The 27,999-nt window shown below is 39.1% G+C and overlaps 1 protein-coding gene across 1 annotated transcript; it reads left to right on the top strand.

Moving 5' to 3' along the window:
- Nucleotides 1-222: 222 nt before the first annotated feature.
- On the top strand, nt 223-27,986 carry LOC137403568 (uncharacterized). Its single transcript, XM_068089524.1, has 8 exons — nt 223-296; nt 6,151-6,314; nt 9,180-9,266; nt 9,363-9,508; nt 9,659-9,800; nt 18,747-18,881; nt 24,419-24,517; nt 27,112-27,986. The coding sequence occupies exons 2-8, from the start codon at nt 6,200-6,202 to the stop codon at nt 27,300-27,302; spliced, it is 915 nt and encodes a 304-aa protein (XP_067945625.1). The 5' UTR covers nt 223-296; nt 6,151-6,199; the 3' UTR covers nt 27,303-27,986.
- The last annotated feature ends 13 nt before the right edge of the window (nt 27,987-27,999 follow it).

Below are 27,999 nucleotides of genomic sequence, written 5' to 3' on the forward strand. Positions count from 1 at the left end.
TATTGGCTTATTACTGCAATCGTGTTCACTGACCCTATGCAGTTGAAATGGGAGGTTGTCTACTCACTATTCTACTGACCCGTTCTAACACGCCCCTATAGCCGACGACCTTTTTGTGGTAACATTGTGCGACGCAGGTAAAAGCCTTACCTGTTTTGGTTTTCAATCTCAGATATATAACTACGTTGACGCGCACCTATTTTTTCAATTTTACGTAGTTCAACGATGATAGCCATCTGCGTTTTACCCAAAGGTGTTTGATTATACAGCATTATGTTGAACTTACGCAAAGAAAGGTAAATGTACAACGAACATTGTTTCAATACCATTACAGTTTATACTTGTTTAATTTATAATGTTTTGAAAACGGAGTAAGATGCAAAGCTACTGGATGAAAATCCATTCAAAAACAGGCTCGCTTAGTGCGTGTTTATGACACGACATTGTGTCTACTAATCTGTGTCAAATTTACTTGTTTTTTATATGGGTTTTACATGCATACTTGCGTAGCTAAGCAAGAAAATAACTTTGCTCTATTAGAACGATTGGAAACTCAATTGTTTATGTAATAGCTCTTCGGATTATTCCGTGCCTCAAAATGAAGAATTAGGCCTGATCATGCTGGTCATGAGGTAAACTGGTTCTTGCTCTCATCAATTGCTGATTGAGTTTTGATGTTTTGCCTTAGGACAGTTTCCAGTTGCTCCATCTAGACAATAATTAAAAATGCATCCTCATCATTATAATCGTTTTTTTGGGTTCCTATTACTGTACTCGCGCTTTACTGTTGGGCCATATCTCAAATTGAAACTAGTTAGACTGAAATTGTGATATGAATAGAAAAAAAAACTGCAAGAAGTCGGAAATTGCTGTCAATCTTTATTCTCCAAATGACATATATGTAGACCTATAATTGACAACACTAGCAGAGCAAACCAACATATTTAATTAAACATATGTAACATGGCTGACACAAAAAGACTCATTTTTGTGCTTAAGTTGTCGGTTGATAGAACAGAGATCTCAAAACATTCATAGGATAATTTGGCTATTATTTTACTGTATTAAAATAATCTAGTTAAGCGAACCAAACCAAAATATCCATTTTTCTAAGGTGGCTTGTCCTCAGAAGAGTAGACATTTTCAAAGAAGTATATAATGCAATTGAGATGTTTGGCTAGAAGCACAACAAAATTTCAAACAAGATTATGAAGATATCCAAAATTGTATCATCAAAACAAGGACAACAGTTAATTGGTATTGTAGCCTTATGTATAACAGCCAGATATCAAAATTTTGAAAGCGTGTGCAGTAATCTCATGGTGCAAGTGTTGCTGTCGGGCACTACGAACAACCAACTAAGAATAATAACCCTATTTAAGGAATCGACAGTTTGACCCGAGATTAGACTAGCAAAGTTTCAGAGAACTCTAAAAACAGATTCAATTTATAAAGCTCACCAAAAACCAGTTTAAAATTTCATTAACAAGTCAAACCAGCGTAGAGTAGACAAACAGACAATGAGAAGATGGAGATCAAACACAAAACTACCCGGTCAGATTGTGACAGGTTTAGGGGCTTGGATAAAGATGTAGTAAATGTTCAATTTGATTAGAACAAAGAATACATCAATTTAAAAGCAATTTCCGTGAATACATAGTTTACACAACAATTTATGTATACATGCTGATCTCAAATGACAACTTAGAGATACTAGAAGTTTGAAAATTAAATGCTCTATTTAAAAAGCAAACATGACACCCAAAGCTGTCTATGTTAAGAACGTTTAAGACTGAAATATGCACAAATGAGCTGAATAAAGTAAACCATCATAACAAAGCCAGTGAACTTTCATCATTCATAAAGCATAAATTTTCTTAACATCTCTTTCAGCATGGTTTAAAATTTCAAGCTTTCTTCATTTGACCCCACAATAAATTAGCAGGATTTTTTTATCCGATTTATTATTAACTTTGTTTCACCAACTAATGTGATAAAATAACTCAAATTATGTAAAAAAATAATAACATGGGAAATAAGTAGTGTTTATAAAATAAATTTTTTGTGATACAAATATGTTTTAGATAGAGCATGTGTGGTATGTTCAGTAGTTTTAATGGGTTTGGCTATGAAGGGGATGGTTTGGTATAAAGGATAGTCTGTTTGAGTACTTTAGACAGCAATGGTTCACAAATACCAAAAGCTGATTGGGCCCACAGTTCTCCAATCATTGGGCATAATCTGAAGTCTGCTAATGCTGCCACTTTCCGGAGAGATCTTTGTTTCTCAAAGCTGGTTGGTGAGACAACGAAATACTCAAAATTTTCTATTTTGAGTTTACTTTATGGGTTCACTTTTTGCATGCAAATCTGGCAAAGTTTTAAAGGTTGACTTGCAACAAAATTCACATTACAGTTATTTGGTATCGAAATAGTCACCATGTCTTACTCTGTTGTGTTGTAGGTGCAAAATATGTGGAAATGTGATTACAAGCGCGTAAAAGCTCAAAAATGAACAGTTAATCGCAGCCATCACGAAACTGCCGTAGATTAGAATCTCTTTATCTCGACGAGGTACTCAAACATCGTGGTTAATGTTTTTGATCACGTGAAATTAAAGGCCAATAAAAAGCCGTTTTATATTGAGCTCAATATAAAATGTCTTGTAGCACTAGGTTATTACAAACACTTTGGGTTCTACAGGAAAGCCCTATCAAATATAGATGCTCACTACTTTACAGTTTTGTTTCGGCTTGGTCTAATCGTCTAGTCGTAATCTGATCATGTGACCCATACCTCCTTCCAAACAGCGGGAACAGTTTCTGCAGCATCTTTCGACTATCACAGGTGACCAACAAGCTTGTCATGTTTATCAGAGGATGATATGCACTCCTTCGCGCCAAGGTTAAAAAATTAAACGATTTTTACGTTAGATTTTGAGATTATCATCGCTCAAAGTGATGGCATTGCAATGATGATCAAAAAGACGCATAAGGGCAATAGACATGGTTTTATTGAATGCGTGAAGCATATTTGTGAAAATATTTCGATGAATGAGGCTGCATTAAAGTGTAAACAGAAGCCATTGTGTTCAGCTACTTCTCATTTGAGCTGTTTTGAAAAGGGATTCCAATCTACAGCGGTTTCGTGATGGCTGTGAATGACTGTTCGTTTTTGAACTGTTAAGAGCTTGTAACCACATTTCCACATATTTTGCACCTACAACACAGCAGAGTAAGACATAGTGAATCTTTTGATACCAAATAACTGTAATGTGAATTTTGTTGCAAGTCCATATTTAAATATTGTACCGCAGTCAAAAGTGCATTACAGCCTTATCATGCCTCAAATGTCGTCTCACGTCTTTCAATATAATCATGGAGAACAAATTACCGCAGTTTTTAGAGGCAATTTATTTATATTAATAGTACCACCACTGGTAAAGTTGAAAAATTTACCTTTTTATTAAAAGTAAAACAACAATAATGGTTATTATTTTCATTGTTTCTTTTCTGCAACCTTTTACTGAGATAGGTGCTTACATCCTGTTATGATTTGTAAGGCTGCTTATATGTTAATTTTAATAAATTCACCGTTTTAGGTCTATTTATCTAGGGTCAGCTCATGTGCTAGGTTGGCTTATGTGCGAGATTATATGGCAAATTATTTTTTATGAAACGTGTCTACATACTAAAAGTTCTAAATTGTTAGCTGACCTTAAATTAGAAAAATGTGTCACTTTGTTTATCAGTTTAAACAGCTGTAATACTGCATCAGGAATGAGCTTTTATAATGCAAGTCAGGGTTGGAAAAAATCAATGATTTTTATAAAAAATCAAAAAATCGAATTTTTTGGGATTTAAATTGATTTTTACGAATTTTTGTACCAATAACTATTTTGGTATCTTGCAACGAGAATGCTAATGCAAATTTATGTAAAGAATTACATTTTATTCTGTGATAAGAAACTGATAATTGATAATTGACAATAATTCATAATCTATAGCGAAAATCAGTGTCGGTGATAAGAATGCATCGGCTTCGCAATTTAATTGAGGAGTTTAAAGAGAAATACAAGTTTACCAGCCTTTACTGTACTCAATCGATTACGTAGTTTGCTGTGCACTAGCCCAAAAGTGGAAAAAACACGTTCTACATTAGCGCTGCCGCATATACTAGTGAATACTCGTGATATAGCTTCCTTGTCCTTCCTTTCAATACCGTTTGCCGACTCCACACTTACTGTACCTATTGTATTATACCAGGGATTAGCGCTGCAGCATGCAGTTCAAGACTGCAAGCCTCTGTAAACTCTCACTCCCTGTAGGTTCCTATTTAATTAAATTCTTAAGTAAATGAATGTTTGGTCAATGAGTTTATACTATCCAGTTAAAAGCAGTACAAAACAGGTTGTTTATTGCTAGACTAAATCTACTACACTAGTGGTAGACTATTTTCTTGAAAAAAATCATTTTTTGAAAAAAACATGATTTTTTTCGCGTGATTTAAATCGAATAAAAATCACTTGATTTAAATCGTTTGATTTAAATCGTGCTAACCCTGATGCAAGTAAATCCCAAATTAGTTTTTCCAGAACCAAAATTAGTTTTAATATTAGTTTTAATTATTAGAAATTATTAGTTTTAATCAGATCCAAAATTGTCCTTTAAAATGTTTAACTCTATCCGTCATGTGCAATTTGTGCTTCATTGTGTAGGGGTAGATAACGTGATGGACCAAATGATTGAGAAACTATGATAGTATCAAATATTTCATCCACGATTCTGCATAAAATCAAATAGATTTGTAGTACAGTCATACCTCGACATACGAGCTTAATGCATTTTGGGATTGTATGCCAATTTACTCTCATCTCAAGGCATTATTTCCTATATAAAGTAACTACATACAAATTAATCCGTTACCATACTATGGAAAAAAACACAAAACAGAGTATTACAGTGGAAAAACGCGTTTTTAATTCTTGTAGGCTAGTATGTACGCTAAAAACTAACAAATACCTATTCAGTTGTTTCAATTTGCAATCAAATATCACAGTACTATGAACACTACTGTAAGTTTTTACCTTCGCGACAGACGTAGTGGCTAATGGCGGTCAGTAAGACTTGACAGCAACGCGTTCGGTACGCTAAACCTTTGTGATGCTATGGAACAAACATTCTGAATTTAACTTAAATTAATTTAGTTTATTTATTAAATGCACACTTAAAGTTAAGGACTGCTCTCTTGCTAAACTTACTTTAGTTTTGTTGTTTCAATTTTTTTATTATCTCTCTCCGATTTGACGTTTCGTTCCTCGCATTCACTATAACTTTTAGCCAACCATTTAAAAATATGCAATTGAAAGCACCTATTTAGCTGTATGGGAAATGCTGATACAAAAGGTTTTTTTCGCAAAGATGAACATTAAAAGACGGAATGCAATGCAAACTCTGAAAGTTAGACTCCAACTGTTGGAAAAACATAATGGGGTTTGGATGGGCTCCTTTGAATTCTGCATTCCATAAATTCTATGTCATTCTTCAGTGTGAATAATTTACATCAGAAGAGAAAAGATTAACAAAAATCATTGTCATCTGTATCTGCTCAGGGATTTTTTGTTACTTTTATTATAACTAGTCCCTGGTAGATTAATAGAATAGGATATTCTGCCCTTGATCATCGGCTCACAAGATAACTGTCATTAGATCTTGTCAGTTATTTTCATTTGAGTATCAGCTATTGAGGATCTGCTTTTTGATAATATATGCCTTTGATATTTTAGCTCTCACATTTCATTGAAGTTTTTTTCACATTTGTGTTTACATATGTGATCTCATCTGTGTTGCATACTTCTGTTATTTAGTATCTTGTATGATTTTCGTTGTAACGAAAATCAGTTTGAAAGGCCTGAAATATAGCAACATAACTGCTGCTTTTTGGTTTTGTTGCCTTCAAAATATTTTCCAATTCACTTGTCTGTCAGTTTTTGTTTTATAAAAAGTCGGACACCCACTTTTAATTATTTTTAGACATCCTGTCATCTCGGTGGATGTTCAATGACTCATGCATGGGATATTTTAGGATGTGTTCTATAGAATGTTATGGCATGTTGGTGGATGTTCAATGACTCATTCATGGGATATTTTAGGATGTGTTCTATAGAATGTTATCGCATGCCCTGAAGTAAGTTTCAAAGTATGAAGAAAAGCTCCCGAATTCTCTGCACGTTACTTGGTGCTGGTGTCACCCTCCTTCTACTCCTTAAAATGGATGCAAGCTTTAGCATTTCTACGATCAGCACCACAGAATTATGTGAGTTAGAAATGCACCCTGTAATAAGTGCTTTTATCCTTGTATAGTGCACCAGCTAACTTGACACCAAGACCACTTGTATTCGAATGACACAATAATAGGTATAACATAACGAATGACGTAACGAATGGCGTAACCACTAGGTAGGAAACACAGAGACAGCAATCCATGAGACAGTAATTACTTGTACATAGAATAAGTAATAGTATTACATGCAGTAGCAAGAGTAAATGATATAGGCTTATAAAATAATACGTGCATGCATAGGTTACTATATATACATAGACTACACACCCGTAGGCTATGGTCTCTGTCCTAGTCGTGTCTCAACCCAAAAATGTACCTTTTTCTATATTCCTGGTGATCCTAAGCTGCTGAATATTTGAAGGTCTAATCTATGGTGGCATACTATAACTACATCAATTTCATTGGTTTCCATTCAGCCCCCAGCTGTATCATTTAATGTTGGCACATACTTGCCAGAATGGTCATGCGCTATGTAGAGCACTTTCAAATTTTCTATGCATACCTTTCCTTCTCAATATCCCCTCCTGAAGGTACAGTCGATTGGGAGTAAATGATGAGTAATCACTGAAAGGCGGTATGTGGTGGATACGGTAACTGGTCTATAAATGACCCACAGATGAAGCCACTATTACCATTTTTAGCATTAACCAAATTTCGTATTGCATGCTAGATCATTTATCGTAACCTACAAACATTAGATATTTTTATAGATCTCAGATCACATTTTCAATAATGCTTCATAGAGGCACGTGCGTAATCACTTTCACTGAAACCTTTATGGCTCCATTTTTTATACCACCAGGTGTCCAAGTCATTGTACAAACTACCAGAATTTTCCACAAATGAAAAAGCTGTGCAATTAAAATCACACACCGATGTAATAAATGTGCTGAAAGTGTATTTATGGTTTTTTAAACAAATACTTTATTTTTTTTTCGTTCAATATTCTTTTTATTCTCATAGAGTTATGAGCTAGCTAGAAGCCATATATAATTTGGTTTTTGTTGTGTTCAAAGCTCTCTTTTATTGACAGCTATGCTTTCTTTTATTGACAGTTTATAATAGTCCACAACACCCTATCAGTATTGTTCATCTTATACACTCATTCATATCTTATGCATGATCTAATCACATGCTGGTTACATCCATACACTAGGTCATGAAAGAACAAAGCTAAGAATGTATTCTCTATTGACGCTAAATCATTGTAAGGTTTTATTTCAAGTTGCTTTTTGTTTTCAACCTACATTTTGACCTAGCTATGTCCATATCACTGCTAATCTTGAGGGAGTTTATGGATTCCTAATGCATTAAGGGGTACATGATTGGAGATGATCTGAGGCATTTGAATTCTAGTTGCCTATCCATCAGAATTATAGGAGCGATATGGTAGTTTTACCTTGTTCGGTATACATGATGGGACACGATAATTCAGTCTGGTCTTTTGATTGTAGATAAGCGCATACGTGAGGCGAGATCTTCATAAATATGTCAGTGTTTTTAGGCTGCGATAACCAAATGCTTGTTTTCTAACAAACGTGTTCAGCGAAATCTAAAATAGTTATTGGATTCATCCACAGATAATTATTAGGTTGCACTTCACTAAAATTAGCATGTATAAGATGGCTCAAGGTTTATGGGGAACTGAATTTGTTCTAATCTACAACAGATATTTGTAAAATAGTTTGTCATCCATACCACCTCTACCGTACATGTGTAAAAAATACAATAATCTTGTATTTGGAGAGCTAGCCTTCTGAGAGAGAGCATACTCTATGTTGTATCATATGATTCGTTCAACTTACTTGGTTAATCACGCCACCTACTTAATCTGAGACGGTAAATCAACTTGGCTTGAAACCTTAATCAATTGTAATGAGATTGTTTAATACAATAAGCCAGTGAGTTCTCCAAGGTTGTATCCTGGCGTAGGCGGTATGGCTCTAATATAACATTGTCAATGGGTTTTTGAAGATGTGGTTTGAAGGCTGAAGCTTAAAGGCTGACTTGCAACAAAATTCACATTACAGTTATTTGGTATCAAAAGATTCACCATGTCTTACTCTGTTGTGTTGTAAGTGCCAAATATGTGGAAATGTGATTACAAGCTCTTAAAAGCTCAAAAACGAAAAGCCGTTTTGTTTCGGCCTGGTCTAATTGGCAAGTTGTAATCTGATCATGTGACCCAATACTTCGCAAATAATTTTTGCAGCACTTTTCGATTATCACAGGTGACCAACAGGCTTGTCATGATTATCAGACAATGATATGTACTCCTTCGAGGCAAGGCTAAAATGTTTAATGAATTTTTACGGTAAGTTATAAGATATCACTGCTAAAAGTGACAACATTACAATGACGATAAAACTGACGCGTAAGAACAATAGACATAGTTTTATTGAATGCGTGAAGTATATTTGTGAGAATATTTCGACGAATAAGATTGCATGAAAGTGTAAACAGAAACCATCTTTCACAACTACATCACATTTGAGCCGTTTTGGAAAGGGAATCCAAACTACGGCGGTCTCGTGGGGCTGCGATTTTCTGTCCGTTTTTAGCTTTTAAGAGCTTGTAATCACCTTTCCACATATTTTGCACCTACAACACAACAGAGTAAGACATGGTGAATCTTTTCATATCAAATAACTGTAATGTGAATTTTGTTGCAAGTCAACCTTTAATACAGATATGTATTTGCTACAAGAACTGAGATCAGGTGGTCCTTGAAAAAACTGACATGAATTGCCAATCATAACTGTTCTTATCTATTAGATATTTTCGATATTTTTGTGTTAACACGCTGATAGTTACGTAACACCAATGGCCATATTTCAGCGCTGTCTGATCCGCTGGCCAAGAGATGGAACATCAGCACGATGCAGAACCAATATTACATGGTTACTATGCTCTCCTTGTTCTGCGGTCAGTACGCCCTGATTCCTGTCTTTGTTTCTGTTGTTCACCACTGTGTAATCAATTGTTTTTGGCTTTAGTTCTATAAGCTTGTTTATATTATAGGTCAACGCTGGCAAGGCTATGAAGATTTTACAATGGCAGAGCTGGATGAGCGTGATAAAGAATACATTGAAGCTCTGCAATCTAATTTGAACCACCCGCTTATCAAAGAAGTGCATCTTTTATACACCGATGATAAGGCTCTTGAGGTGTGTTTCGGCTACACCATCATATGGAGCAATCTGACTGTATTTACTGCTGGATTGTCATCTTGGTTTCGTTGGGTACAATAAATTTCTATTGTTCTCATTTGAGATTACTACTCTATCGGTGACATAGCTTATTGTTCTGTGATTAAGGCTGTTCGAGATAGAAAACTGGACAATCGCGTTAAAATTATTCCAGTGAAGATGCGTCGACGAGTTCACATGATGGATTTCTTTCACTATGCCGCCAAGTTTTTATTAAACAAGCCAGTCATCGCTCTCAATGGAGACATCGGTAGGTATACACCATTTTCTTTGAAGCTAGTATTTTAAAAAAGGCATTCTAGGTATAAACGCTCCAATGTTTCTTATATTCTGTTAAAAGGTAGTCAGAATGCTTATATATGCATATTTATTGTTGTAGTATTAGTTTACTAATACCTTGATGCACATGAGTGAACAGCATTGCTCAGTTGAATTTAAACCATAACTGTCACGAACAACTTTTATCGTATTTACTAGGTAAATCAGACACGCTGATTCCGATTTTGTACTCAAAATAAAGATTAGTCCACTAACCTTCAAAGTCATTTAGGCTTTTTTAAAGCGTTTCAATATCCGTTTCAAAACAACACAATCGGCATTACAAGCTCCGCCCATAAATATGTGACGAAACCTAGCTTTTTCAGAAACGGAAGTTAGGAATGTTTAGTCCGATTTAGAATAATAGAGGTGGGTGTCTTAAAACCCATTATTATCTAAATCCAGCCTGTAAAATAGTTTCAGTTTTTTATGAAAGGGATATAAACTATTTAAAATTGCTCGCAGCTTGTTACATGACGTTTAAATGGGCTGGACACCGAGAAAAATGAGCTCAAAAAGCGCGGTTTTATCACGAGCTAGCGTTGTTATTGCGCTTTTTAAATATGCAATGCTAAATAGCTTATCTACCTTTCAGAAAAGACTGATATTATTTTTAAGGCTGAATTTAGACATTAACGGATTTTAAAACAACCATCTCTATTATTCTAAATCGGTCTAAACATCCCTACGTAACTTCTGTTCCTAAAAACCTAAAAAGCTAGGTTACGTCAAGTATTTATGGGCGGAGCTTGTTATGCCGATCGTGTTGTTTTTGAGACCGATATTAAAACGCTATAAAAAGTTCTTCATTACTCTGAAAGTTAGTGGCCTAATCTTTATTTTGATTACAAAATCGGAATCAGCATGTCTGACTTACCTAGTAAATATGATAAAAGTTGTTCGTGGCAGTTATGGTTTAACTCCCACCAGCCTTATTGAAACAGCTTCAATCACTGACGTTGTTGCCTTCGGGTGTGCCTGTACTTTCACTCCGATTGTTAACCTAGTAGCACATTCTGTTTTACTTATAGAAACCTACAAGGAAAATCAACTATGAGTAGCTAACACATCAGGCCCTTCACTGACAATGCCTCAGTAATTTTTTTTCATTCAGCCTATTTTTTATTTTCTTTTTGTATGTTCAGCCTCCTTTATATTTATTTTTTGTTGGTACACTGTACATGCCAACAGTCAGGAGTAGGTTATTTTTAGATTGATATACTCTAGTATTTGTCAAATGGAGCTAATTGATCTATCTACATGTACATCTATTCTTTGGAACTAATCTACTTGCTTTGAAGTGATTTGAAAAATATGAATCTAAAATAAAAAGTCGATTCATTCCAAGTCTGTTGCTAAACCGATTTTTTTGAGAGCTGAATCATATCTTCCCATTACAAATAATATAAAAGGATTAATTTATGGTCTTTGTTTAGAAATAGTAATTACTCCTTTTGCAACATCGGCATCCTTGATCACGTCCATATTTTTCAGAATTCTATACATATACATGTAGTATTGTATCATGTTACAATACAATATTATTTGTATTGTATCGCAGTTTGCCAAACCAAACTGTTGTAAAATGTGATATGAAAATACCATTTTCATGGTTTGCGATTATTTACTTTTTCCTTCGTTGCAATCGTTCTTTTCACAACTTATTTTTCTTTCCTTTCTCAGTATCACTTTCAGCTTTCTTTAGAGCCATAGCTGATGGCTAATGAAGAGAAAATAAATGTCCAATGCAATAGAATAAAGTCAGAAATACGGTGCAGTGGATGAGGTTAACAACTCGATGGTTGGCTTGAAAATATTTACTTCTGGTCAGTCTCGCACCCACATCTCACTGGTGTTTGAAAATCGAAATTTCGTTTGAAAACAGCGGCATTTGACTTTTGTTTACCGATTTGGGTAAATATTGAGGCATTTAAAAACCGCGATTCCATTGTACTGGGGAATCACTTGAGAATCCACTCAGTTTAGTTGGAAGTTTGTCATTGTTTAGTTCAGATACTCCTATGTAGAGTCATACAGCTGTATGTCATATCTCGTGCTGGATTTCGTGTATCGTGCTGTATGTCCTGTCTCATGCTGTATATCCTGTCTCATGCTGGATGTCCTGTCTCGTGCCATATGTCCTGTCTCATGCCGTATGTCCTGTCTCGTGCCGTATGTCCTGTCTCATGCTCTATGTCTGATCTCATGCTGTATGTCCGATCTCATGCTGTATGTCCTGTCTCGAGCTGTATGTCCTGTCCCGTGCTGTATGTCCTGTCCCGTGTTGTATGTCCTGTCTCATGCTGTATATCCTGTCTCGAGCTTATGTCCTGTCTTGTGCTGTATGTCCGATCTCATGCTGTATGTCCTGTCTCGAGCTGTATGTCCTGTCTCATGCTGTATGTCCGATCTCGTGCTGTATGTCCTGTCTCATGCTGTATGTCCTGTCCCGTGCTGTATGTCCTGCCTCATGCTGTATGTCCTGTCTTGTGCTGTATGACCTGTCTCATGCTGTATGTCCTGTCTCATTCTGTATGTCCTGTCTCGTGCTGTATGTCTTGTCTCGTGCTGTATGTCCTGTCTCGTGCTGTATGTCCTGTCTCGTGCTGTATGTCCTGTCCCATGCCGTATGTCCTGTCTCATTCTGTATGTCCTGTCTCGTGCTGTATGTTCTGTTTCGTGCTGTATGTCCTGTCCCGTGCTGTATGTCCTGTCTCGTGCTGTATGTCCTGTCCCGTGCTGTGTGTCCTGTCTCGTGCTGTATGTCCTGTCTCGTGCTGTATGTTCTGTCTCGTGCTGTATGTCCTGTCCCGTGCCGTATGTCCTGTCTCGTGCTGTATGTCCTGTCCCGTGCTGTGTGTCCTGTCTCGTGCTGTATGTCCTGTCTCGTGGTGTATGTCCTGTCTCGTGCCGTATGTCCTGTCTCGTGATGTATGTCCTGTCTCGTGCTGTATCTCCTGTCTCGTGCTGTATGTCCTGTCCCGTGCCGTATATCTTGTCTCTTGTTGTATGTCCTGTCTCGTGCTGTATGTCCTGTCTCATGCCGTATGTCCTGTCTCGTGATGTATGTCCTGTCTCGTGCTGTATCTCCTGTCTCGTACTGTATGTCCTGTCTCGTGATGTATGTCCTGTCTTATGCTGTATGTCCTGTCTCGTGCTGTATGTCCTGTCTCATGCTATACGTCCTGTCTCGTGCCGTATGTCCTGTCTCATGCTGTATGTTCTGTCTCGTGCTGTATGTCCTGTCTCGTGCTGTATGTCCTGTCTCATGCTGTATGTCCGATCTCGTGCTGTATGTCCTTTCTCGTGCTGTATGTCCTGTCTCATGCTGTATGTCCTGTCCCGTTCTGTATGTCCTGTCTCATGCTGTATGTCCTGTTCCGTGCTGTGTGTCCTGTCTCGTGCTGTATGTCCTGTCTCGTGCTGTATGTCCTGTCTCATGCCGTATGTCCTGTCTCGTGATGTATGTCTTGTCTCGTGCTGTATGTCCTGTCTTGTGCTGTACGTCTGATCTCATGCTGTATGTCCTGTCTCGTGCTGTATGACCTGTCTCGTGTTGTATGTCCTGTCTCATGCTGTATCTCCTGTCTCGTGATGTATGTCCTGTCTCATGCTGTATGTTCTGTCTTGTGCTGTATGTCCTGTCTCATGCTATACGTCCTGTCTCATGCCGTATGTCCTGTCTCATGCTGTATGTCCTGTCTCATTCTGTATGTCCTGTCTCGTGCTGTATGTCCTGTCTCATGCTATATGTCCTGTCTCGTGCCGGATGTCCTGTCTCTTGTTGTATGTCCTGTCTCGTGCTGTATGTCCTGTCCCGTGCCGTATGTCCTGTCTCTTGTTGTATGTCCTGTCTCGTGCTGTATGTCCTGTCTCATTCTGTATGTCCTGTCTCGTGCTGTATGTCCTGTCTCATGCTGTATGTCCTGTCTCGTGCTGTATGTCCTGTCTCGTGCTGTATGTCCTGTCCCATGCCGTATGTCCTGTCTCATTCCGTATGTCCTGTCTCGTGCTGTATGTTCTGTCTCGTGCTGTATGTCCTGTCCTGTGCCGTATGTCCTGTCTCGTGCTGTATGTCCTTTCCCGTGCTGTGTGTCCTGTCTCGTGCTGTATGTCCTGTCTCGTGCTGTATGTTCTGTCTCGTGCTGTATGTCCTGTCCCGTGCCGTATGTCCTGTCTCGTGCTGTATGTCCTGTCCCATGCTGTGTGTCCTGTCTCGTGCTGTATGTCCTGTCTTGTGCTGTATGTCCTGTCTCATGCCGTATGTCCTGTCTCGTGATGTATGTCCTGTCTCGTGCTGTATCTCCTGTCTCGTGCTGTATGTCCTGTCCCGTGCCGTATGTCCTGTCTCTTGTTGTATGTCCTGTCTCGTGCTGTATGTCCTGTCTCATGCCGTATGTCCTGTCTCGTGATGTATGTCCTGTCTCGTGCTGTATCTCCTGTCTCGTGCTGTATGTCCTGTCTCGTGATGTATGTCCTGTCTCATGCTGTATCTCCTGTCTCGTGATGTATGTCCTGTCATATGCTGTATGTCCTGTCTCGTGCTGTATGTCCTGTCTCATGCTATACGTCCTGTCTCGTGCCGTATGTCCTGTCTCATGCTGTATGTTCTGTCTCGTGCTGTATGTCCTGTCTCGTGCTGTATGTCCTGTCTCATGCTGTATGTCCAATCTTGTGCTGTATGTCCTTTCTCGTGCTGTATGTCTTGTCTCATGCTGTATGTCCTGTCCCGTTCTGTATGTCCTGTCTCATGCTGTATGTCCTCTTCCGTGCTGTGTGTCCTGTCTCGTGCTGTATGTCCTGTCTCGTGCTGTATGTCCTGTCTCATGCCGTATGTCCTGTCTCGTGATGTATGTCTTGTCTCGTGCTGTATGTCCTGTCTTGTGCTGTACGTCCGATCTCATGCTGTATGTCCTGTCTCGTGCTGTATGACCTGTCTCATGTTGTATGTCCTGTCTCATGCTGTATCTCCTGTCTCGTGATGTATGTCCTGTCTCATGCTGTATGTTCTGTCTCGTGCTGTATGTCCTGTCTCATGCTATATGTCCTGTCTCGTGCCGTATGTCCTGTCTCGTGCTGTATGTCCTGTCTCATGCTGTATCTCCTGTCTCGTGCTGTATGTCCTGTCTCGTGATGTATGTCCTGTCTCATGCTGTATCTCCTGTCTCGTGATGTATGTCCTGTCTCATGCTGTATGTTCTGTCTCGTGCTGTATGTCCTGTCTCGTGCTGTATGTCCTGTCTCATGCTGTATCTCCTGTCTCGTGATGTATGTCCTGTCTCATGCTGTATGTTCTGTCTCGTGCTGTATGTCCTGCCTCATGCTATACGTCCTGTCTCGTGCTGTATGTCCTGTCTCGTGCTGTATGTCCTGTCTCATGCTGTATGTTCTGTCTCGTGATGTATCTCCTGTCTCATGCTGTATGTCCTGTCTCTTGCTGTATGTCCTGTCTCGTGCTGTATGTCCTGTATCGTGTTGTATGTCCTGTCTCGTGCTGGATGTCCTGTCTCGTGCCATATGTCCTGTCTCACGCCGTATGTCCTGTCTCGTGCCGTATGTCCTGTCTCATGCTGTATGTCCGATCTCATGCTGTATGTCCTGTCTCATCCTGTATGTCCTGTCTCATGCTATACGTCCTGTCTTGTGCCGTATGTCCTGTCTCGTGCTGTATGTCCTGTCTCATGCTGTATGTTCTGTCTCGTGATGTATGTCCTGTCTCGTGCTGTATGTCCTGTCTCATGCTGTATGTTCTGTCTCGTGATGTATGTCCTGTCTCGTGCTGTATCTCCTGTTTCATGCTGTATGTCCTGTCTCGTGCTGTATGTCCTGTCTCGTGCTGTATGTCCTGTATCGTGTTGTATGTCCTGTCTCGTGCTGGATGTCCTGTCTCGTGCCATATGTCCTGTCTCACGCCGTATGTCCTGTCTCGTGCCGTATGTCCTGTCTCATGCTGTATGTCCGATCTCATGCTGTATGTCCTGTCTCATCCTGTATGTCCTGTCTCATGCTATACGTCCTGTCTTGTGCCGTATGTCCTGTCTCGTGCTGTATGTCCTGTCTCATGCTGTATGTTCTGTCTCGTGATGTATGTCCTGTCTCGTGCTGTATCTCCTGTCTCATGCTGTATGTCCTGTCTCGTGCTGTATGTCCTGTCTCGTGCTGTATGTCCTGTATCGTGTTGTATGTCCTGTCTTGTGCTGTATGTCCTGTATCGTGTTGTATGTCCTGTCTCGTGCTGTACGTCCTGTCTCATGCTATACGTCCTGTCTCGTGCCGTATGTCCTGTCTCGTGCTGTATGTCCTGTCTCATGCTGTATGTTCTGTCTCGTGATGTATGTCCTGTCTCGTGCTGTATCTCCTGTCTCATGCTGTATGTCCTGTCTCGTGCTGTATGTCCTGTCTCGTGCTGTATGTCCTGTATCGTGTTGTATGTCCTGTCTCGTGCTGGATGTCCTGTCTCGTGCCATATGTCCTGTCTCACGCCGTATGTCCTGTCTCGTGCCGTATGTCCTGTCTCATGCTGTATGTCCGATCTCATGCTGTATGTCCTGTCTCATCCTGTATGTCCTGTCTCATGCTATACGTCCTGTCTTGTGCCGTATGTCCTGTCTCGCGCTGTATGTCCTGTCTCATGCTGTATGTTCTGTCTCGTGATGTATGTCCTGTCTCGTGCTGTATCTCCTGTCTCATGCTGTATGTCCTGTCTCGTGCTGTATGTCCTGTCTCGTGCTGTATGTCCTGTATCGTGTTGTATGTCCTGTCTCGTGCTGTATGTCCTGTATCGTGTTGTATGTCCTGTCTCGTGCTGGATGTCCTGTCTCGAGCCATATGTCCTGTCTCACGCCGTATGTCCTGTCTCGTGCCGTATGTCCTGTCTCATGCTGTATGTCCGATCTCATGCTGTATGTCCTGTCTCGTGCTGTATGTCCTGTATCGTGTTGTATGTCCTGTCTCGTGCTGGATGTCCTGTCTCGTGCCATATGTCCTGTCTTACGCCGTATGTCCTGTCTCGTGCCGTATGTCCTGTCTCATGCTGTATGTCCGATCTCATGCTGTATGTCCTGTCTCATCCTGTATGTCCTGTCTCATGCTATACGTCCTGTCTTGTGCCGTATGTCCTGTCTCGTGCTGTATGTCCTGTCTCATGCTGTATGTTCTGTCTCGTGATGTATGTCCTGTCTCGTGCTGTATCTCCTGTCTCATGCTGTATGTCCTGTCTCGTGCTGTATGTCCTGTCTCGTGCTGTATGTCCTGTATCGTGTTGTATGTCCTGTCTCATGCTGTATGTCCTGTATCGTGTTGTATGTCCTGTCTCGTGCTGTACGTCCTGTCTCATGCTATACGTCCTGTCTCGTGCCGTATGTCCTGTCTCGTGCTGTATGTCCTGTCTCATGCTGTATGTTCTGTCTCGTGATGTATGTCCTGTCTCGTGCTGTATCTCCTGTCTCATGCTGTATGTCCTGTCTCGTGCTGTATGTCCTGTCTCGTGCTGTATGTCCTGTATCGTGTTGTATGTCCTGTCTCGTGCTGGATGTCCTGTCTCGTGCCATATGTCCTGTCTCACGCCGTATGTCCTGTCTCGTGCCGTATGTCCTGTCTCATGCTGTATGTCCGATCTCATGCTGTATGTCCTGTCTCATCCTGTATGTCCTGTCTCATGCTATACGTCCTGTCTTGTGCCGTATGTCCTGTCTCGTGCTGTATGTCCTGTCTCATGCTGTATGTTCTGTCTCGTGATGTATGTCCTGTCTCGTGCTGTATCTCCTGTCTCATGCTGTATGTCCTGTCTCGTGCTGTATGTCCTGTCTCGTGCTGTATGTCCTGTATCGTGTTGTATATCCTGTCTCGTGCTGTATGTCCTGTATCGTGTTGTATGTCCTGTCTCGTGCTGGATGTCCTGTCTCGAGCCATATGTCCTGTCTCACGCCGTATGTCCTGTCTCGTGCCGTATGTCCTGTCTCATGCTGTATGTCCGATCTCATGCTGTATGTCCTGTCTCATCCTGTATGTCCTGTCTCATGCTATACGTCCTGTCTTGTGCCGTATGTCCTGTCTCGTGCTGTATGTCCTGTCTCATGCTGTATGTTCTGTCTCGTGATGTATGTCCTGTCTCGTGCTGTATCTCCTGTCTCATGCTGTATGTCCTGTCTCGTGCTGTATGTCCTGTCTCGTGCTGTATGTCCTGTATCGTGTTGTATGTCCTGTCTCGTGCTGTATGTCCTGTATCGTGTTGTATGTCCTGTCTCGTGCTGTACGTCCTGTATCGTGTTGTATGTCCTGTCTCGTGCTGTACGTCCTGTCTCATGCTATATGGAGTGCTCACTGCTACACATTCCTTTGCATTAAAAGTGAACTTGTACAAAATTGTAGATTTCATCATAAAGTATAGATTTTTCTATCATTTGTGATTGTTTTTGATGTTTGAGCCGATCTGATTGCTCGGATGTTACAAGGTTGAATTTGATACAACTTGATCGCGATTAAAATGTTCATCTGTGTAAGTTCATTTTTAAAAAGCGCTGATGGTGACGGATTTGGTACCAGATCCAAATGTAGAAAACATCTGAATGTATCAGTAATAGGCCAATGTAGAGTAAAACACCCTGCCGGCAGTACACTACAACCCGAGTAACATAGGAGGTGTCTTGGGTTGGCAGCGTTCAACTGTCTCTCCTCTTATCACCTACTAACAGACTTGCTTTGTCAATCCTCCGCTGAAGTCTTATCTAAGCTATGCTAGATCTCTTATTAGAAAAAGGTTTGCCGAGATGGAAATATGCTAACAGTGTTTGTTTTAGATCTATTTATTCAAAGCAAATAGCATTAATAGCCTCTGGTTTCACTTAACCCTCTTCTTGTAATCTATCACTTTACACAGTGGTTGGCGAAGGTTTTGACCTGATAGATACAGCAAAGATGGCCGAGGAAAAGGTTCTTTACACTCTTTCCCGCCATGGCAACCTGAAAGGAAACTGCACCGCTGAAAACTATTGCCTCGAAAAACTCTACCAAGGCAAGTAGCCCTATTTTGGCCAGTTACAGGCTCCATGTGCATGTATATAACTTCTATTGCCATTAGCAGTCATCAAAAAAATGATGTTTCTCGTTACGTGCTAAAATAGGTATGAGAAGACAAAAATCAGGAATTATTGAGTGAGTTGACAAACGAGTTTTAAAAGAGAATCTACAAAATTTTCGGAGTAGTCCGAATAGTGAATTGAAGGTTGTAGTAACAGAAAGTTCATAAACTGAAACATATGATGGTGGATGTAGTATTTTGATGTGACGAAATAGAAAACGATGTTGATCGTGTGTGCGGAAGCATAAATATAAATATTGTGAGCATAGTTCACCCAGGATTTTGAAACCTGCAACGCAAATGCAGAAACGAGCAAGTTTGAGACGAGGCATTACGTTCAAAGATTTTGCGATGGGTGGAAGTGTGGTTAGCTGGAATACATGATCGGCAGTACACGAGTCTTAGTATATATAATATATATTGTTTCACGCCATGCAATAACCATGCTATTGTTTGAGAATCAGAGCATTTGACTGAATTTTGTAGAATATCACGCAGCTTTTATGTTTCTAACATCAGCTTGTTTTCAATTGACAAAATTTAGACAATACGAGTCTTTTAACCTGTGATCTATAGATGCAGGAACATCTAGACTGATCCGTTTCCTTAAAATATAAGAAGAGGTTTAGAGTAGACATTAGCCGCGTTGTCAACTCTAAATGTAATCAGGAAAAAATGTTATATCCTAGCTGAGCAGTATTCTCAAAGGAGTAATATGAGAATTTTATACACCTTTTATACACTTTATAACAGAAAATCTTTCTAGTTTGAAACTCAAATATTCAAATTCCAAATCATAATAAGATTTTTCTCCCTGCTGCCTTCTCTTTCTTCTGCCTTTTTTTCTGCCTTCTCTCCCTGCTGCCTCCTCTCCCGGCTGCCTCCTCTCCCGGCTGCCTACTCTCCCGGCTGCCTACTCTCCCGGCTGCATTCTCTCCCGGCTGCCTTCTCTCTCTGCTGGCTTATCTCCCTGCTGCCTCCTCTCCCTGCTGCTTCTTCCGCCCGCTGCCTTCTTTCCCCGCTGCCTTCTCTCTCTGCTGCCTTTTACTGAATGGTACAATAATTGCTGCCTACCACACATTTTTGCTGCTGCTGCCCGCACAGTGTTTTGTGTAGGCATATGTAGCAAAAAAATTGAAGACCGTGCACTTTTGTATATTTTTGGATCAACTAAAAGTACCCTTTTTAGAATATTTAAGTGTTGATAAACTGAAAACGGTAATAATAAACTTTCTTCCCTCTCATACCACTGCAAAGGCAATACCTCATGATATACAATATGTAAGAGTCTGGAATTCTTAAGAGTGTGTACCTGCCCAATTAGGTTTGGTGACAACTGGTCGACAATTATGTTGTTAATATGATCATTTTATGACACACAAATAGAGCTCTACAAAAGAGTAAATGATGTGGTGATGGCTCATTGGTTATACAATGTCTTGTCAATCATCAGTAACATAGTTATACCGACAATTCATACTTGACATTTTACGGTTACTGCTCATGCGTGAACATGACAAACAGTTAAAATTGACTACTTGCGAAAATATTTACTCTGTAAAATAATGCATAGAATCTGCCACTGTCATATTGTTAGTCAAAGTTGAATATTCTGAAAGTCATTTTTAGTATGGGAAAGATGGCGGTGAAGGAAAAACAGAAGCGGGGGCGCATTGTGTCTATAGGACAATAGATGGGCGGTGGAGAGAGAAAAGGAAGAGGGGGTGTATTGTATCTATATGACAATAGGTGGGGGATGGAGAGAGAAAAGGAAGAGGGGGTGTATTGTATCTATATGACAATAGGTGGGGGATGGAGAGAGAAAAGGAAGAGGGGATGGACCGGTGGAGAGAGAAGGTGCATTGTATCTATACGACAATAGATGGGGGGAGGGGGGGGGTTGGAGAGAGAAAAATAAAAGGTGGTGCATTGTATCTATATGGCAACAATAGATTATCCATCTCAATTATTATTGATGGACTTCGCTGGTTACCATATTAGTAAAAGTTTATCCAATAATTGCCTTTAGTTAGCCTTAGGTCCCATCTTATAGTCACACAGAGTTCATAGCTCTGTTCTGAGCGAATATTAGCTATGGTTATTGTAACTACTTTTGGCAGTGCTCAGATCTGAGTTTTTAAATATTTTTTGCTGTGATTATCTGCTGGCTGTCAGCCTTTACTCTTCTTTTCACAATACAAGCTGCTGATGCTAATAAATTAACACAATACTATAATTATGTTGTCAATGGTATTCCCTATTTTATTAATAAAAAGTACACAACTAGTTGGGGACAGCGCGGTGTGCCACTTCTATATACATACAATGTATATATTTCTCAAACTGTGTCTGTCATTTCAGCTATAGCGCAGGCTGATTATTTTACCGATGTGGCCACACGTTACGTAACCCCTATTAAGAAACATTTTTCGTAAGATTCAATTACTATATCTGGGGTCAAGGTCAATTCTTCTCATGCAGACAATTATATTATCTCGAGTTGGAATAGCCTCGACATTATCTTTCCATTCGGTCTGACAAAAACAGTCCGATGTCTCATTTTACATTTGTATCAGTATCGAGCGGTACCAGTATCGACGTATTCAAGGTTTTGATGAATAGGTTCTGCTGAAACAGTAATCTTTTTTTAGACACATACTTCTATACAACGAGTTGTTACTAATAATTCACCATATTCAGGATTTTTATTTGGTTTTCTCAGTTCGTATTTTTGTGTCATTACCCAATAATCTTTTATTGTAATCGTAGCAAAACCACCTTAATTTAGCTATTGCTAATTATTTCACATTTACATCTAAACCCTTTTATAGTCGTTTTATTATTTTCTTAATTTATTTGACGTGCAAGGAACATTTTCCTCAAGATATGAAGTTTAAGTTGTTTGACAGAGTTTAAAAACCTTTACAGTTGTTTTTATTTTCTCTCTTAATTTATTTCAACTGCACAAAACACTTTTTTCATGATATGCAGTTTGAAAGCTAGAGTGGAAAATGTTGTTATATGTTAAATACAAATCAATTTTCTGTCCAAAGACATTTGTATTACCCGAGCAACGCCGGGTAACACAGGTAGTCTTTCATATTTTCACTCTGGCTATATGCTGAAACTACAAAATGCATCAACATCCTCTTCTTCTCGCTAGAAAATAAAGCATTATGGAACTGATTGTTCAGTAGAATAACAGTGACTATGGAGTCTTCTAGTTAACGGCCTATACTGGTGATAGTCATAGATTTTGACATGTCTCTTCTTCGCTTTTCACTGTAAATACTTTATGCTATTAAATGTCAGTCACATGGCTCTATTTGTTGTAATTTGAGTTGAATTATTTCAAAGGAGCATTTACATTTGCGCTTATTTAGAGAAGATCATATTACAACTGGGAAAGGTTTTCACGAACTCATGCTGTCTCAGTCTTCAGATCCTGGGATTCCAACTGAAAGCATAGGCTATCGATTCACGTTATTTCTTCTTTATTAAAACTTAGAAAAGTTAAAGTTCGCGAAATAGTCAATTTGCGCCAGTTTTTTTCCTGCGTTCTTTTCAAAGATCTTGTTAATTTTCAATTGACTATCGGTATTGATTAGGCTGATGGTAGATATGATGTTTTACAAGCAGAACAGTGATAGCACAATAACTACAATTTTACTTGGTGAGATATGAAGTGGTTGGTATTTGAACTGACAACCCGAATGCTGGTCAATATTTCATTATTCCCATCAGAGATTGCCAGATTATTCAGTCATGCCTCCATACTCTCACTTGTTTACGTGTTGTTAGGCTGTCAGGTCACACGCTATTGATATGCATTGTTAGCATCGCGTTGTTATATGAGGCGCATTGTTATATGCGGCGTTGTGAACATTGTGTGGTGAATAGGCTATAGTAAACCCTTAAGTTTCAGTTGATAATATTGTTCATACGCTTTGTGAGTTTACAGTTTAGATATGAACTTTACCATCACAGGTCAATGCTGTTTGGGCAAATTAGACCGTAAGACAACAATAAAACAGAACAGTAAAGCCAAATTGGAAGAAAAAGCTCTTTTTACATGCTTTTTGTTTGGATTGCTTGGAGCACCACTTCTCTCTCCACTCCTTCATTCATAATTTCTTAGATGGCTTTGTCTATGACGAAATCCTTATAAACTTAGAATCTTTACTATCGTGTGGAAAGTGCTCTTACCACTCTATGAAGGTCTGACTACCTTCCATACACCAGAGAAACACGGGTGTGTGACGTGTTGGCAGCAACGTGTTGACTACGAAAACAGGGCTTCACATAAACAAGCATTTACATGTATATATGGGCAAAGATATTCACACTTACATGTATACTTTACAGCATATATATACTAAAGTCACTCGTATAAATTGGATACTTGAGATAATTTTGTTTGGTAATTGAATGTATTAAGATCTTAATTTTCTATTGTTTAATTTATTTAATGAATTTGAAGTATAAATATTTGGCTGTTTTCATAGTTAACGTGTTGCATTTTTGTTCTCGTATACTATAGCCAGGCAAATAACTTCGCAAACATCGCCACCGCAAATTGATGATGACACATATTACAATACAAATATCCTGAAACAATGCTTCGGTAATACTATTGAAAAATCAAGCAAGGACATCTTGGCCTTCAAACCACTGAGGCCGATTCTTATTGGTCAATTTATTTGTTAACTCGATGATCGTTTAGTGGTGTTGGTGTGTGTGGCCATAGCAAATATGTAAAGTGGGCATCACTAATGAATTTCGCGTGGCCATACTTTAATATTGAAACGATGTGGATATTTTGCTTAAGACTGGTTCACGATATATCGTCGTATGTAAGCGTTTCCCTTTTGGCGTTCATCATCGATTATGTGAACCGTAAACCGATGGCATCAACAAAGCAATGGGGACACGTCGGGAAAGTTTGCAGCTGTCAAACTTTCCCGATCATTCGTCGAGCCTCGATTACCGCCGTTTAAATGTGAACAATTTCGGCGATAGTAATTTGCGGTAGCCGTTGGCGTGATTTATTTATTTCCGTTCATGACTATTGCTGCGGGGCTAGTATTTGATTTCAGTCACGCAAAAACAAAGAGGTTTCTTGATGAAAATTTAAAAAGCAAAATTATAGGACGGGGATGGGTTTGTGATAGTTTGAACATCGTTATCATCGACGATCACTAAAATATTGTGGCATCAACGCGAGATACGCGTGAGATACGGCTATATGGTGCGAACCAGCCTTTGTAATTTGCATACATGTATCTTGTTCAGTGAATACATAACAAAAGCAAGATCAATAATTCATTCATCAGTATCCATGTACGTATAGCAATTATATCGCTCACAACAGGCGTGCTCTCCCTTTTTGACACCTCCACCGATTGCCTTCATATCTCTGTATTTCAATATTGAACTAAACAGCCACTAAAATTACATGTTTTTATTTGCAGGTTCACATGATACTCATATTTTTCGACTGAAACAGCCTCTAGATGAGGCATTACTACTTCGCTTAGATTACCCAATAAACATGTGGCAAGCTGAAAATGGTAAGATGGGTTTACTTGTCTCAAAACTGAAGTTTATCCGTGTTGTGTTTCCTCGTCTATCTTTGGATTAGCCAACCATTGTTGCCTATATACTGAGTATACAAGGATAAATATATTCCTATATATTAGATAAAATATATAATGTCGTTGCAGCAGAGAGAGTTTAAAGGCGCCAGAGCGTGCTATCGACTTTCGGTGCACTCATGTAATCCTTTTGCTTCCCATTTATAATTGGAATGCTATGATCAAGCAGTTTACATGCAGCTGTCCTTTTTACTCTTCAATAAGCAGTTAGCTTATCCTTATGTTAATATTTTGGAGTAGTATTTAAGTTATGGCAAATTTGATAGAGGTCCGTCAATAGTATACCCCTAGCCCGTCAATAGTAGACGGGCTAGGGGTATATTATAGAGCAGTCTGAAATAGTGGCTAACTAGCTCAACCATTTGATATTCACATTGGAAAATATACTACATACATAGAGTATGACTGGAGTGGCTCCGAACCTCGTCACTTGACGGGGGAATTTTCTGTTTTTGTCACATGTCTTGCACATGCCCAGTTGCATTTAATCATGTATCATGATTAATATTAGACATTTGCCACAATGCTATATTCTATCACAGCAATATTGCAATAACCCACTACTAATAACCCAATACTGTTAAGAAATATAAGATAAGATATTATGCAAAAATGTGCATAAATAGTTGCAGAATCTTGCATAAGATTATTGTATCCAGAAAGGTATTTGCAAAATGTATAGCAAAATAGAGAAATGTATAAAAATATAAATCTCGACAAAATTGGTAAGATTTGGCATGAGATATTAAATATTAGACAAAAACAGAAAATTCCCCCGTCACGTGACGGGGTTCTGAGCCACTCCAGTTATACTCGTCCTACATAGACAGTCTACCAACATATTCAGCGAAGACCTGAATACAGTTTTATGATTATCAATGTCATCAAGAATAAACTTGTAAAATCACAACAAAACTTCGCTGACTGAAACAGTCAGTTTCTCTTTCTTGTCTTGGTTCAAATTGAAAATTGTTATTTTTATTTCAATAATTTCTTTTGGCAATACCACTCGGTTCACAATGTTCGGCAAATTAAGCGTGGTCTAAAATATTCTAACCGCTCGTTGAATAAAATCTCTGCACAGCTTTTAGCTTGTGCAAACTATATCATCTACATGTACATATATAAATGTGGAAGTCTGTCCTTCGGTATATCCAGCTATAACTATTAATAGAATAGCTGTAGCTGGACAATGCTGTCACAATGTCATGGCGTACCGACATTGGAAGCCTAGCGGCTATTAGCAACCTTCCTGGAATCTTCCCTAATAGCAACTCTCATTACTTCTCATTGTTTGCAAGTTGATTCTTAATACCATTTTTCATTGATAATGTGCCAGGCTAATAGCAAGTGGTAGGCAACACTCATCACTTATCATTGTTTATAAGCTGATTTTTAATACCTGGGCAATGCCAGAAGGCACAGCTAGTATATAGTCAAATGTCAACATGCCGAGTTAATGTGTTTTAGTGTGCTGGTGAGATGGAGGAGGTGGGATAGAGGAAGTGAATAATGGGCAGGTAGAGGAGGTGAATAATGGGCAGGTAGAGGAGGAGAATAGTGGGCAGGTAGAGGAGGTGAATAGTGGGCGGGTTGAGGAGGTGAATAACGCGCGGGTAGAGGTGAATAATGTGGGGGTAGAGGAGGTGAATGATATGCAGGTAGAGGAGGTGAATGGTGTGTAGGTAGAGGAGGTGAATAGTGTGTAGGTACAGGAGGCGAATAGTGAGCAGGTAGAGGAGGTGAATAGTGTGCAGGTAGAGGAGGTGAATAGTGGACAGGTAGAGGAGGTGAATAGTGGGCGGGTAGAGGAGGTGAATAGTGGGCGGGTAGAGGAGGTGAATAGTGGGCGGGTAGAGGAGGTGAATAGTGGATGGGTAGAGGAGGTGAATAGTGGACAGGTAGAGGAGGTGAATAGTGGACAGGTAGAGGAGGTGAATAGTACTCAAGCAGAGGCAGTGATAGAGATACATAGTGATCTATATGAACATTAAAAAAACTCGGCTTTCTATAGTTTCTGTTCTCTAAATTTGATGTTACATTTTATTATTTATTGCCACTAGTTTAAGAATTCTTTTCTCCAACCGCTTTCACTGTAGTCTTCACGATAAGTAGTTAACAGCTTTTGAGTTTTTTAAAGATTGAAAATGAAGAATTGAAGATTATAGCGCGTGGTTTTTTATTCGTTTCAATTCTTAAAAAAGCCTTACATAATTGTTTTCATTTCTTTCTACATGAGATTCAAGATTTTAAAACTAATGAAGGAAAGCATGAACCGCTATTTATTTTCCAATATTAGGGGTTTATTTGAGGAAATAAAGCCATATTTAAAGAAGAATTACACAGATGGACTAATTCACAAAAAACATATTTTTAGAAACATTGGTGGTCATATGTTAAAAAATTACTTCAGAGGTTGAATCGAATATTTTATATGAAATGTCACAAGATTTGTCTGTTAAGGTAATCGCAAGCGAAGGTCTGAGTGTGTCCCAATTGTATTTTAACAGGTATGATTGGAGCTTTTCTATATTTCTTCAATTTCAAAGTCTATAACCCTTGTAAGACATTAAGGACTTATCATCAACACTGCTCTAAGGTACATAAGCGTGGTAAGAAGAATTCTATCAAAGACCCTCCATACAAATGGCGAAGCAACCTCCTTGGGAAAGCCCCTCCTATATCTGATCTTCTTTATTGAATGCGATTGCCCAACAGACTATTTAAAATTTTACCTTTTTTGTACATTCCGAACTTCGAGCCATTTAATTTCATGTCAGCCATCTCAATTTCATACATTCCAGTTTTTACATTTTTAACCTACACAGATATATCATGTAGTTACCATGGTAAATGTAGATGCTGTAGAATGCCATGTCAATTGCAGATATTGCATAGTTATAGTTTAACATTAATGATTATAAAAGAAGTTAATATATTTATGGTGCCACATTTGTGATGCTTTTTCTAACATTTTACCAATTTTAACATATTCCTCTGTCTTTTCCAATACAGTGCAACTGATATTGTTTTCATCCATGATTATATTTTATAACTACCCTCAAAGACATGCCTGAACTATGCTGATGTAAAACAATATTTTAATACCAAGTTATGCACTGGTATTTTAAATAGAATCACCAAATTTCAGTCTAGTGTCGAACACCCGCTTCTTCGGACTTCACATCTCCAGACGGGGCCTGGACGATTGTCTGATAATGCTGTGTATGTCCAAAGAATGTCAACATTGACCGATGGTGGCTGTCACCACAGACTATGCAAGTGATGCTTGCGCCTGTGTTTTCCGCCAGAATGTTGTACTGCGATTTTCGTTTTTATGTTTTATGTACAGTGTACATGTATTCATTGTACATGTACATTCATTGTTCATTGTATTA

The sequence above is a fragment of the Watersipora subatra genome, chromosome 9 (assembly GCF_963576615.1).
Source record: "Watersipora subatra chromosome 9, tzWatSuba1.1, whole genome shotgun sequence".
Taxonomy (NCBI): Eukaryota; Metazoa; Bryozoa; class Gymnolaemata; order Cheilostomatida; family Watersiporidae; genus Watersipora; species Watersipora subatra.

Excerpts from the sequence above, each read along its gene's own strand:
- LOC137403568 (XM_068089524.1), top strand. The coding sequence starts at position 6,200 with ATGAAGAAAAGCTCCCGAATTCTCTGCACGTTACTTGGTGCTGGTGTC. Across the intron at positions 9,509-9,658 it reads CCGATGATAAGGCTCTTGAG|GCTGTTCGAGATAGAAAACT; the intron begins GTGTGTTTCGGC and ends TCTGTGATTAAG. Across the intron at positions 24,518-27,111 it reads CATGTGGCAAGCTGAAAATG|GTATGATTGGAGCTTTTCTA; the intron begins GTAAGATGGGTT and ends GTATTTTAACAG.